Here is a 12,081-nt window from a genome sequence, read left to right on the forward strand (position 1 = left end):
CCACGATTCTCACTATCTGGGCTCGCCAGCTGCAGCCCCACTGCTGATGTTCTAACAGTTAGTTATTGTCTCAAAAGATAAAATATCGTTTTGCCTTATTTGTATATGAAAAAGGTCTAACCTATTACTATTACTATTATTATTATTATAATAATTATTATTATTATAGAATTATGAGTTTGTGACCCTGAAATATTACTAAATAAAATATTCTAGTAATGACATCATTTTTTATGAATTGTAATCATAAAAAATGTTAGTACTAAATAAAATTAAAATTGTGACATCTTATCATAAGTAATGATTATGCCTATCACAAAAGTTAATGAGATTTGAGAGTGTATGAATTTTTATAAATAATACTAATATTTATTATATTTTTATAACTAATGAAAGTATATTATACATATACGCATGTAATTAAATTTTACTACACATAAAAATATAAGTAATTTTTGTTGGATGTGATTGGCAGCTATGGCTCTTGGGCTTTCCCTGCTGAACCCTTATTTAGACAAGAGTGCTTCATTCAGAAATGGAGTCAACTTTGCGGTTGCTGGGGCTACGGCGCTTAACTCTTCTTTCTTTGTTTCAAGGGGAATTATTGTTCCACCTGATGTTGGCTCACTGGACCTTCAACTACGCTCCTTTTATACGTACCTCGCCTCAATTTGTTCCACCCCACGAGGTTAGTTTTCTAGTGTCTAAGAAATCTTTTAGTTGGCCATGATAAAATTTCATTTTAAAATATTATAAATTACGAATTACTTTTTTTTGTTTTTCCTTTTATACTTATTCTGTCCTATAAAAGATTTTGCACACAATCTTTGAAATTTTAAAATAAAATCAACCAAGTTTTAATTGCTACAATTTTTCTCCCAATTTGAAATTTCTCTAAAATTTGACTAAGATCATATATAATTTGTATTCAAAAGTTGCATGCAATACCAAAATTCGTCAAAACTTTGTGTATTTTACGGTAATTTTCTTTTTGATATTTATGTAATTTATAAATTCAACGATCATGGTCATAATTTATAAAACGAAATGAAAAGTAAGAAAAGAAAAATACTAACATGGATTACATATCAGTTGTGCTCATGTAAGTGCTCATAAATACATGCATGTATTATATTTCATGGTATTTGTTTGCATAGTCATTTGTAAATTACTGACCTTTTATTTTATTATCTTAATCTATTTTCGAAAAAAACAAACAAATAAAATGTAGTGAATATTTGAGACGGGCTCTGGTTTTCGTGGGTAGAATTGGAGGAAATGACATCAATTATCCTTTATCACAAGGCAGATCCCTTGAAGAAATCCGGACCTACGTGCCTCTCATAAATCAAGCTATTTCCGATGCCATAAGAGTAATGATTTACATAAGCATCTCTTTATTAATTTTTTTCTTCATTAAATAAAGTTTTATCTATTAAATTACTCAGGAGATTATTCGAGCTGGTGCCTCGCGAGTAGTGGTTCCTGGAAATTTTCCCATTGGATGCTTCCCTTACATCCTTGCTGCTTTCGCTAGCAACGATTCCACAAACTACGACGAACTTGGTTGTGTAAGAAGCGCCAACAATCTTGTCGTTTATCAAAATAATAACTTGCAAGCCACACTAAACACTCTCAGAAAGGAATTTCCCGGTGTAGCCATAATCTATGCAGACTACTACAATGCTTTTCTAACAACTTTACGCCGTGCTCCCTTCATCGGTCAGCAATTACTACTACCGACTTCAATGAATAGTTGCAAAAAACAAATACTCAATGTTTTGTACCTTTGTTGTCTGATTTTCAGGGTTTGATCGAACAACTCTACTGACGCCATGTTGTAAAAGCAGACAGTTCGATCCTCTCAGTCTTGAATTTTGTGGGAACCCAACTGTGCCGGTTTGTCCGAACCCCCAACAATATATACATTGGGATGGCGTGCATTTGACACAAGAAGCTTATCATCGTATCTCCCAAATTGTGATACCTTATATTCTCCCCACAATCATATGCTTACGTTGAACAAATTAATGCGCTACTATATATATATTTAAATAAGACTGGTTATTAATTAGCTATATATATAGAAGCAAATCCATGGATCAACGATGGAGAAATAAGACGACCAATATTTATTCAAGGGTGTGTTAAATAACATAATTTGTGTTTTATTTGGAATTGTTATGTTAATCACTCGACGACAATGAAATTAACACGAACACAATAAAGAAATTAAAGACAACACACACGAGGCCGCTTATGGTTCCCAAAGCTCGTCGTTGAGACTTCGAGCAAATGATATTTATATTTATCCTATGTCCGCTATTATAGGTTCCGCTAATAACAAGTATAGGGTCCATTCCACATGAAATCGGGGTATTTTTCTTTTCTCTTCTTTGATCTGGTTCTCAGTGGCGGCACCTCCAGCAGCTCCAGCGCATGGCAACAGCGGCAGTGCGTCGCCCGCTGGGCGCGCAGCCCCGGGCGCGCACCGCCCCTGCCGGCTGCCTCCTCACCGTCTCGCCCAGCCCGCAGCATCCGTGCAGCAGCAGCGTGCACGACGCCAGACCAGGCGCGCGCGGCGCACGGCGCGCAAGCGCTCGTGCACGCGCTGCCCTCGGCGTCGGCAGCCTTGCCGCACCGCAACATCCGTGCACGCCTCCTCCAACCACCGTTCTTTCGTCGTTGATTCGTCGTCGTTCTCGTCTCGTTCCTCAGTTTTACAGATTACAAAGGAAAAACAAATACAATTTGAAATCCTAATCTAACCACGGATTTATCTCGCGGTGAAAAACGATTACAACGACAAAACGACGTATCCCACGAATCAACAGACCACGAAGAACAACAGCAGTAAAAACAACGCACATTATTAATCATACATAAATTAATAATAGAGCCAAGAAATTAATCCTGGGCTCTGATACCAATTGAAGGAATATTAAACTGAATTAATACTCGATTTGCCCCGAAGATCGTTTCTTGGAATATTATTAATTTATCATACAACGATTAATCCCTAAAATGCTCCTATGAATTTAACAACTGCACGTTGGAGTTAGAAAATACCTGAAGAATTCCTAAGAATTCGTCAATCCGTCGCTGAACAGGTCAGCCTACTTCAACGCTCTGTTTGACCCTTCAAACGACCTCCAATCGTATTTTGTGCAGAAATACGACTTCTTCGTCTTCGAAAGAGATTTCCGTGGCCGCCTGTTTCACCTCAATCGGACTTCTGTAGGGGACGTTATGGCTGATCTTCCAAAACTGCCAGAACTTGGTTTCCTGCGAAAATCTGACTCCAGCTCAGATCTTCTGAACTGTATCTGTATTGGGCAAAATTCGTATCAGGCCCAAATGAATTTATTCGGTCCAACTAGATGATCCAATCGGATAGGTCAGATTCGATCCATATCGAAAGTCCAAATTTAGGCCCATAGACATACATGTTCGTCATGTCAAACCCTAGAAAGGGCTGCTACTTGGTGAAGAGGAAAAGAAAATAGGCATCGTGGGAGATCTTCTCCTAAAATTTCGGAGCAGTTAGGGTGGAACTTAAGATGAGAAGCAACCCTAGCCGCCAGGGGACTAGTATATATACAACCCGACTAGGTCAGACGACCCATCCAATCATTCATACTCTAATCACTGCTACCCGCACTCATATTCTACACGATTTGCTTCTTTGCTCAATCAATCCGCTTCCACGCTCTCACAGTCTGGAGTTCAGAACAACCCTAATCCGTCAGGCTTACTAGTCCGACCAGCCAGACCGACTACTTCAATATTGCTCTACTATTTCATTAATTTCATGTTTTATTATTATTTTTTACGAATTCCATCAAATATCTTTTATTGTTGAACTGACTTGAGCGTCGGAGGCCCTTCCATCGACACCCCCACCGGTGTTCCTAGAAGGGCTCTAACGTGTTTGTGGTTCTCAGGTTGCTAGTGCCCGCCGATCCGGACGTACCCGACGTCCTATTTCGTGGTTGTTGGATCCATCCCCAACAATTTGGCGCCCACCGTGGGGCCCTAGCAATCAAGCAAATCAACGCACTTCCCGTAGATCTCTTCGAGCATCAATCATGTCTGACGGTCGTGACGGATCTGAAACTCCTGACGCACCCCACGTGGTTGCTCAAACTGATCAGGCTGACTTAGCCGCCCAGGTCGCCGCCCTGACTGAACAGATGAATCAGGAGCGGGAGAGATGCAAGAAGTTGGAAAAAGAGAACGCCAACTTGTATGACCGTCTCGAAGCTATGGAGCCTATCGAGATCATCGAACCTCCCGGCTTCCGAGCCCAAGTGTCTTCCATGCAGCCCCTGGGAGACACACCGATCAGTCGTAAGGACGGATCCAACCGTCTCACGATGGATCCGTCATCTTCGGTAAGAAGCCGTAATATGGTAGGTAATCAGACTGACCCTGGTCGTGCGACTTTGATTGCAGGTATTAACACGACAACATCCGCGCTGGAGCAAGTACGAGAACTTGGTCAACTCAACCCGGACGCCAGAGCCACAGGAACACACCGACAAGATGGAACAACCACCACCGGAGGACAACATGCTCGAACCATCTTCACCACGCCGGGCGCAGCAATGAGCAATGCCGCCGTTGGAGGCATACAACCTGCCATACTGGGGCTCAACCAGACGATCACGCCAACCCAAGTTAACCAACAGGCTGACGGACATGGTCCGAGGGAGTTCACCCAAGACTAGTTGTTTACCAATGAATTTGCCCAACCAACCACAACTGGCCCATACGCAATCAAAGATGAAGACTTGTCGAGAAAGTTGGCGGAAATGGAGGCCTTGATCCAGCGAATCCCCGGTGTCCCGGCACCCATCCACAAAAGTTCAGAGAACTACTATGCCGACTCGCCATTTGTGGATGAAATTGCCTTGGTGGAAATGCCCATCAAGTTTAGCTTTCCGAGCATGCAAATGTTTGACGGCACGACGGATCCGACCGACCACATCGCTCAGTACAAGCAAAGGATGTTTACTGCTGCAATTCCTCGTGAATTAAGGCAGGCCTGCATGTGTAAGGGGTTCGGTTCTAGTCTGACAGGACCGGCCCTCTAGTGGTACACTAACCTTCCCAATTATTCTATTTCAAGTTTTGCTCAACTAACAGATATATTTGTGCAGCAATATGCTAGTAGCAGGAAACTTGAAAAGATATCGGAGGATCTATATGCCGTGGTGCAACAGCGTGGTGAGTTTCTCCGAGACTATATCAGCCGATTCAACAAGGAGAAGGTGTCCATCACCAACTGCAACACCCAGACAGCGGTCACCACCTTTCGAAAGGGTCTTCTTCCCGACTCAGACCTCTACAAAGACCTCACCAAATACCCTTGTAGAACAATGGAGGACGTACTTGCCAAGGCATGGGCACAAATCAAGTGGGAGGTACAACCACCACCGATCTTCACCAAGCAGAAACTCTAGAAGGGACTCCAGGGTAGAAAGGAGGACGAGTGATAGGCGGTCTGAGCCTTACCCACCTCCCCGACAAGAATACCAAAGGAGACAGTATGACCAACCTTACGAGACACGACCACGTGAAAGGGCCAAGATACCAGAGTACAACTTGTCCATCTCGCCAGCTGAGGCAGTCCTAGCTCTCAAGAATCTAGGTAACAAAGTCAAATGGCCGGAAAAGATGAGGGCACCAGCCGACCAGAGAGATAGATCTAAGTGGTGCGAGTTTCATGCCGACCATGGACACCGAACAGAGGATTGCATTGCACTACGATTGGAAGTGGCACACTTACTCAAAGAGGGTCACCTAACTGAGTTCCTAACAGACAAGGGCCAACATATCCTAAAGCATGGAAATGACAGACGAGACGAGCGCAGAGAAGTCACCCCACCCAACCCGCCAAACCATGAGAGAACAGTCAATGTCATTTCTGGCGGATCAGAGGTTAGCGGGATTACACACTCTGCTGCAAAGAGGCATACCAGGCAAGCCATGTCTACCAGAACGAGAGGAAGTGTGACTAGTCAAGCTACGACAGACCAGCCAACCCAGACAATCAGCTTCCAAACGACGGAATCAGACAAGCTTCTTAACCCTCATCATGATGCTCTAGTTATTTCTATTTATATTGCAAATTGTTTAACGAAACGAGTGTTGATTGATAACGGCAGCTCTGCCAATATCATGTTTATTAATGCTTTCAGGGAGATGGGTTTGAACGAGTCAAACATAACTAGGAAGACCGCTGTCCTCATAGGCTTCAGCGGTGAGAGCAAGACAACCATTGGGGAGATCGACCTTCCCATCTACGCCGAATGGGTCAATTTGTCAACAAGATTCCTGGTGATTGATGCCCCCTCCGCATTCAACGTCATCCTCGGTCGCCCGTGGATCCACGACATGGAAGCAGTCCCTTCCACCTTTCATCAAGTGGTGAAATTTCCGACCAAGTGGGGCGTCAAGGAGATTAGGGGAGAACAAAACGACTCCAGATCCTGCTACCAGACCACCATGAAGACAAAACACGCTCAATAGCAATTACAGGAAGAGGGTTCGTCCAACACCAAGACGGACCAGTCACCACAGCTAGAGCAACATGTGCAGCATGACCAACTAAACCAACCCGACAAGCCCGACAATCGAAAGCGGCCTGCCAGCTTTGTTGAAGAAGAAGCTGTGGAAGTGGACGAAATCCAAATCAACACAGACTATCTGGATCATAAAGTCCGGATAGGGGCACAGCTCGATCCCAAACTGAGAGAGAAGCTTATTTTATTTCTTACTGAGCATTATGATTGTTTTGCTTGGTCCCATGAGGACATGACAGGGATTGATCCGAGCATTATTGTTCACAGGTTACAGGTAGACCCACGTTATCCACCAAGGAAGCAAAAACGAAGAAAATTCGCTCCCGAGAGAAACCAGATCATCAATGAAGAAGTCACGAAGCTCCTACGAAACGGACTCATCCGGGAAGCACACTACCCCGAATGGCTAGCTAATGTGGTGGTAGTAAAGAAAAAGAATGGCAAGTGGCGCGTGTGCATCGACTTCACGGACCTCAACAAGGCGTGCCCTAAGGACTCGTTCCCTCTACCGCATATTGACATGCTAGTAGATGCGACAGCTGGCCATGAGTTGCTGAGTTTCATGGATGCATACTCTGGATACCATCAAATACGGATGCACCCTGACGACGAGGATAAGACGTCATTCATGACCAACATAGGGCTCTGGTGCTACAAGTATATGCCATTCGGATTGAAGAATGCTGGAGCAACGTACCAACGCCTAGTCAACAAGATGTTCGAGAGATTAATTGGGCATACGATGGAAGTCTACATCGACGACATGCTCGTCAAGTCCATCCAGGCGAAGGATCATATTGATCATCTCAAACAAACATTCAACATCCTAAGGAAATACGATATGAAATTAAACCCTACTAAGTGTTCATTTGGTGTAACTGCAGGGAAATTTCTAGGCTACATGGTGACAGAAAGAGGGATAGAGGCCAACCCAGCTCAAATTGATTCGATCCAGAGGATCTCTTCACCGACGTGTGTGAAAGACGTCCAGAAGCTGACTGGGAGGATAGCCGCACTTAGTCGTTTTATACCAAAATCATCCGAAAGGTGCAACCCATTCTTCAACACCTTACGAAAAGCCAAATTGTTCGAGTGGACAGAGGAGTGCGAATCCACCCTACAGGAGCTCAAGCAGTACCTAACCAGCCCACCTTTGCTAGCTAAACCAAAGGATCATGAAACCTTGCTAGTCTACTTGGCTGTATCCGATACAGCCGTGAGTGCGGTGTTGGTCAGGGAGGATGACAAAAAGCAATCTCCAATTTACTATGTGAGCAAGTCTCTTTTGGATGCAGAAACACGGTATAGTCAGTTGGAGAAACTAGCTCTTGCATTGGTACACGCAGCTAGAAAGCTACGCCCTTATTTTCAGTGCCATCCAATCCAAGTCATAACCACCTATCCACTCAAGGCCATTCTCCACAAACCAGAACTCTCAGGACGACTGACCAAGTGGGCAGTGGAGTTGAGCGAGCATGACATAACATTCAAGCCACGCACGGCTCTTAAGTCTCAGGTACTAGCAGATTTCTTAGTTGATTTTACTCCTAACCTTACCATGCAGGCCGACAAGGAGCTCTGCTGCATGACCGAGCAACCCAACCAAGTCGGAGCTTGGAGACTATATGTAGACGGGTCCAGTAATATGCGAGGAAGTGGACTAGGTCTTGTCCTCATCTCACCACAAGGCGACATGGTGGAGCAATCCATCCGCTGTGAGTTCAAAGCCACTAATAATGAAGCAGAGTACGAAGCTATGCTAGCCGGACTCGGACTAGCAAAGGAAATGGGAGTTAAGCGAATCAGCGTGTTCAGTGACTCTCAGCTCGTGGTCAACCAAATACAAGGCGCTTACCAAGCCAAAGATGCTAAGATGGTCACCTATCTTGGCAAAGTCAAGGAACTTCAGTCCAGCTTTGAGGAGTTCACCATAGCCCAAGTTCCGAGAGGAGATAACAGCCACGCAGATGCCCTCGCCAATCTTGGATCATCTATCCAAGCCACAGAGCCTAAGACAATCCCGATCGTCTGCCTCAAATGGTCTGCCATTCAAAAAGACAAGGAGGACCAGGAGGTGGAGGTATCACCCGAACAGACTTGGATGACCCCTATAATGGAGTACTTGGAGCATGACAAGCTACCCGACGACAGGAATGAGGCCCGCCGACTTAGGGCGCAGGCTGCCCGATTCTCCATTATTCAAGGTAAGTTATACAAACGTTCTTTTACCGGTCCATACTTAAAATGCATTAACCCTGCAGAGTCGAGATACGTCTTGTCTGAGTTGCATGAAGGGGAGTGTGGAAACCACTCAGGTGGGAGAAGCCTAGCCCACCGAGCATTAACCAACGGATATTATTGGCTACCATGAAAGCCGACTCAGCCAACTTCGTCAAAAGATGCGACAAATGCCAACGGTTCGCTCAAGTGTCACACCTACCCCCAGAACCACTGACCGCCATCACATCACCATGGCCTTTTATGAAATGGGGAATGGATATCGTAGGCAAGCTACCTACAGCACCTGGACAGAAGGTATACATGCTAGCCGTGACAGATTACTTTAGCAAGTGGATCGAGGCAGACTCATTCCACCAAATACGAGATAAGGAGGTCAAAAGCTTCATCTGGAAAAACTTGATTTGTCGATATGGGGTGCCAAAGGAGATCGTCACAGACAACGGATCACAATTCATCAGCGCAGAATTCCAAGACTTTTGTAGGTTTTGGAATATCAAGTTGAGCTTCTCCACTCCAAGGTACCCACAGGCAAACGGGCAAGCAGAGTCTTCCAACAAGACCATCATGAACACCCTAAAGAAGAGATTGGAAAAGGCTAAGGGAAGATGGGCAGACGAACTACCCGGCGTACTCTGGTCATACCGAACGACCACAAGAACTTCGACAGGAGAAACTCCTTTCTCATTAGCCTACGGAATGGAAGCAGTAATACCCACCGAAAGTGAAGTGCCTACCGCCAGGTTCGAGCTCACCACAGACACCGACAATCAAGAGGCTATGTGCCTCGAGTTAGACCTACTCGACGAGAAAAGAAACAAGGCGAACATCAGACTTGCCTCATATCAACAAAGTGTTGCCAAACACTACAACAAGCACATTCGTACCCGAACATTCCAACCATGTGATTGGGTACTCCGTAAAGTATTTCAGAATACCAAGGAAGCAGGAGCAGGCAAGCTGGCCCCAAATTGGGAAGGTCCTTACCGGATCACTAAAGTAGTCGGACACGGGGCATACAAGTTACAAGCGACAGACGGACGTGACATCAACAATAGCTGGAACGCTATCCATCTCAAACAGTATCACACTTGAACTCTACACTTCTACTATACTTCTATTTTCTTAAGGTCTCACGAGACCCACTCAACCTACTACACGACTACTGACCTTTCCATGCAGGTCAGAACTACATTTGGGCTTGATCCCTTTAAAGGGTATGTAGGCAGCTCCAAGGAGCGCAGCCCCCACCCCTCACCAACCCTTTTTCAACTATCATTCCCAACTTGTTGAATATATCATTTGATAAGATCCACCCTATCAACCATACACCCACATACTTCCATAAGTTACAAACAACATCACAATATTATCAATACTTAGAAAAATCAACTCAAGATCAAATATCCCAACTCCATAACATTCAAGGGTTCAAACCCTCCAACTGGTCGGCTATGCCGAAAAATTCTGAAATACAACGACAACACTAAGTTTGAGTCTAGTCTCCAAATCGACCAAGACCCAAACTGGGGGACAAATAACTATAGAAATCCGTACAGATAATCTTAAAAACCAAATACAACCAAACATATCAAGTTTGAGCAAGTCTACATAATGATAAAGATAAAACACCAATTAGGAATCAGTGGAACCATGGGAAACGCCGGCAGCATCCTCGGCATCCAATCGACCAAGAGTATCGGTTAACTCCTTAGCCTCGGCAGCCGCCCGAGCCCGGATAGCAGCAGCCTTTTCAGCCCTTTGTTGCAACAGTTTCTCCATTTCAAGGATACATCTATCTATATCCCACTCACCCGACTTACCATCACGAAACTCTTGATAAATCTCACCGCGAATCAAGACCTCTGTCTCTAACCCAACATCCTCCATCATATTCTTCAATTGTACGATCTCAAACTCAAGATCCCTCACTCGAGCACTGACAGCCTCCAAATTCTCAAGTGCTTCATGAAGCTTCCCGGCATCTTGCTCGTGGGACGCCACTTGTTCCTGCAAGCCCTTAATCACTTTGTGCAATTCGACCTTGCACTTCTTCAAATCACGATTCTCCTTCCTATAGTCGACCTGCTCGGCACGAAGTTTCGTCAGTTGTTTCTCAAGCTCCTTCACCTTGTCCCCCAAGTAAAGGATACCCCGTGTACCCTACAAGATATAGAACAATCAACACGATAAGTTGTTACAATTTGAACAAAAAATAAAATGAACGACACAAAGAAACATAACCCTACCAAAAATGAATGGGAAACGATAGCCTCCATAGCCGAGTCATAGCCAGCAGCATCCAACCGAGCACGATCCTCAAGCAGCGGAGCACAAGGCGTATAAGCAGCAGCATCCACAGGAAACTTCATAATGATTGAGCCACCAGACTGATCAGAGACGACGGATGATGCGGATCGCTTGCCCCTTCCGACAGGCGAGGGTAGAGACACCGCGTCCAAGAGATCAGTCGTAGGTTCCTCACTTGAGCTAACCATGACTTTCTTTTTCTTCTGTTGGATGCGCTCGTACGCAGCCCAACTGCCTTTTGGTTGGTAGAATGGAAGGTCTGCCATCGCTTGGTCTACAAATATGCGCTCAGCAGTGGTCAATTCAAATAATAATGGAAAACCTTCCACTTCACGACCTTGCCTTAGAATTTCCAAAGCTCTAGCTACTAGAGCAATACGAAATCGAGCACGACTAGGTGGATGAACAATACCTTCGGTACGAACAGGAATCTCACACCACAAAGAAGAACCTCTAAGATTATCCTCCGACAAGATCACCCGCCAGTCACGATCTTCCTCCGGGAATGAGTAAAACCTTTGTGCCCTTTCCGGTAACCCGCATATAACTGGAAGACTCCCGTTGATCCGACCTGCATATTAGAGAAATGATACCTTATTAGATAACAATTTTATAACAACACACTTCATAACAACAAATAAACCAAAATACTCACGCGGCTTGGACCAAGCAGACGGAAGTTTGTAACCGTCTTGAACCCCTAAAGCCTCGACACTGATAAAAAAATATTTTTCCTTCCACCTTGTACGATCCTCCGGAAGGTTAGTAATGAGTATTGGGGCATCAGAACGAGAATTAAACTGATAACGACCCTTATCTATACGGGTCTCACCCAACTGGTAAGCATACAAGACATCATACATATTGATGTCAAAACCCTTCCGTTCCGCAAACACTTCCGCGGCCATCAGGATCCTCCAAGTATTAGGCATCAGTTGACTCGGAG

At 44.8% G+C, this 12,081-nt stretch overlaps 3 protein-coding genes across 3 annotated transcripts; 2 read left to right on the forward strand and 1 right to left on the reverse strand.

The window, feature by feature from the left end:
* The first annotated feature begins 310 nt into the window (after nucleotides 1–310).
* Nucleotides 311–2,051, forward strand: LOC131007010 (acetylajmalan esterase-like). Its single transcript, XM_057934155.1, has 4 exons — nucleotides 311–688; nucleotides 1,225–1,373; nucleotides 1,449–1,722; nucleotides 1,808–2,051. The coding sequence occupies exons 1-4, from the start codon at nucleotides 478–480 to the stop codon at nucleotides 2,020–2,022; spliced, it is 849 nt and encodes a 282-aa protein (XP_057790138.1). The 5' UTR covers nucleotides 311–477; the 3' UTR covers nucleotides 2,023–2,051.
* Nucleotides 2,052–4,814: 2,763 nt separating this feature from the next.
* On the forward strand, nucleotides 4,815–8,958 carry LOC130998612 (uncharacterized). The gene is made up of 4 exons (XM_057924047.1): nucleotides 4,815–5,062; nucleotides 5,163–6,432; nucleotides 6,544–8,791; nucleotides 8,849–8,958. The coding sequence occupies exons 1-4, from the start codon at nucleotides 4,815–4,817 to the stop codon at nucleotides 8,956–8,958; spliced, it is 3,876 nt and encodes a 1,291-aa protein (XP_057780030.1).
* Nucleotides 8,959–10,221: 1,263 nt separating this feature from the next.
* Nucleotides 10,222–11,412, reverse strand: LOC131007011 (uncharacterized). The gene is made up of 2 exons (XM_057934156.1): nucleotides 11,075–11,412; nucleotides 10,222–10,988 (listed from the first exon to the last, which is right to left on the reverse strand). The coding sequence occupies exons 1-2, from the start codon at nucleotides 11,399–11,401 to the stop codon at nucleotides 10,461–10,463; spliced, it is 855 nt and encodes a 284-aa protein (XP_057790139.1). The 5' UTR covers nucleotides 11,402–11,412; the 3' UTR covers nucleotides 10,222–10,460.
* Nucleotides 11,413–12,081: the final 669 nt, after the last annotated feature.

The sequence above is a fragment of the Salvia miltiorrhiza genome, chromosome 1 (genome assembly GCF_028751815.1).
Source record: "Salvia miltiorrhiza cultivar Shanhuang (shh) chromosome 1, IMPLAD_Smil_shh, whole genome shotgun sequence".
Taxonomy (NCBI): Eukaryota; Viridiplantae; Streptophyta; class Magnoliopsida; order Lamiales; family Lamiaceae; genus Salvia; species Salvia miltiorrhiza.

What these genes read in the sequence shown, in the direction of transcription:
- LOC131007010 (XM_057934155.1), top strand. Translation starts at nt 478, where the DNA reads ATGGCTCTTGGGCTTTCCCTGCTGAACCCTTATTTAGACAAGAGTGCT. An exon ending in AATTTGTTCCACCCCACGAG is followed by an intron (nt 689 to 1,224) that starts GTTAGTTTTCTA and finishes ACAAACAAATAA; the next exon opens with AATGTAGTGAATATTTGAGA. An exon ending in ACGCCGTGCTCCCTTCATCG is followed by an intron (nt 1,723 to 1,807) that starts GTCAGCAATTAC and finishes TCTGATTTTCAG; the next exon opens with GGTTTGATCGAACAACTCTA.
- LOC130998612 (XM_057924047.1), top strand. Translation starts at nt 4,815, where the DNA reads ATGGAGGCCTTGATCCAGCGAATCCCCGGTGTCCCGGCACCCATCCAC. An exon ending in CAGGCCTGCATGTGTAAGGG is followed by an intron (nt 5,063 to 5,162) that starts GTTCGGTTCTAG and finishes ATATTTGTGCAG; the next exon opens with CAATATGCTAGTAGCAGGAA. An exon ending in CTTCCACCTTTCATCAAGTG is followed by an intron (nt 6,433 to 6,543) that starts GTGAAATTTCCG and finishes TAGCAATTACAG; the next exon opens with GAAGAGGGTTCGTCCAACAC.
- LOC131007011 (XM_057934156.1), bottom strand. Translation starts at nt 11,401, where the DNA reads ATGGCAGACCTTCCATTCTACCAACCAAAAGGCAGTTGGGCTGCGTAC. An exon ending in TCGTTTCCCATTCATTTTTG is followed by an intron (nt 10,989 to 11,074) that starts GTAGGGTTATGT and finishes TATATCTTGTAG; the next exon opens with GGTACACGGGGTATCCTTTA.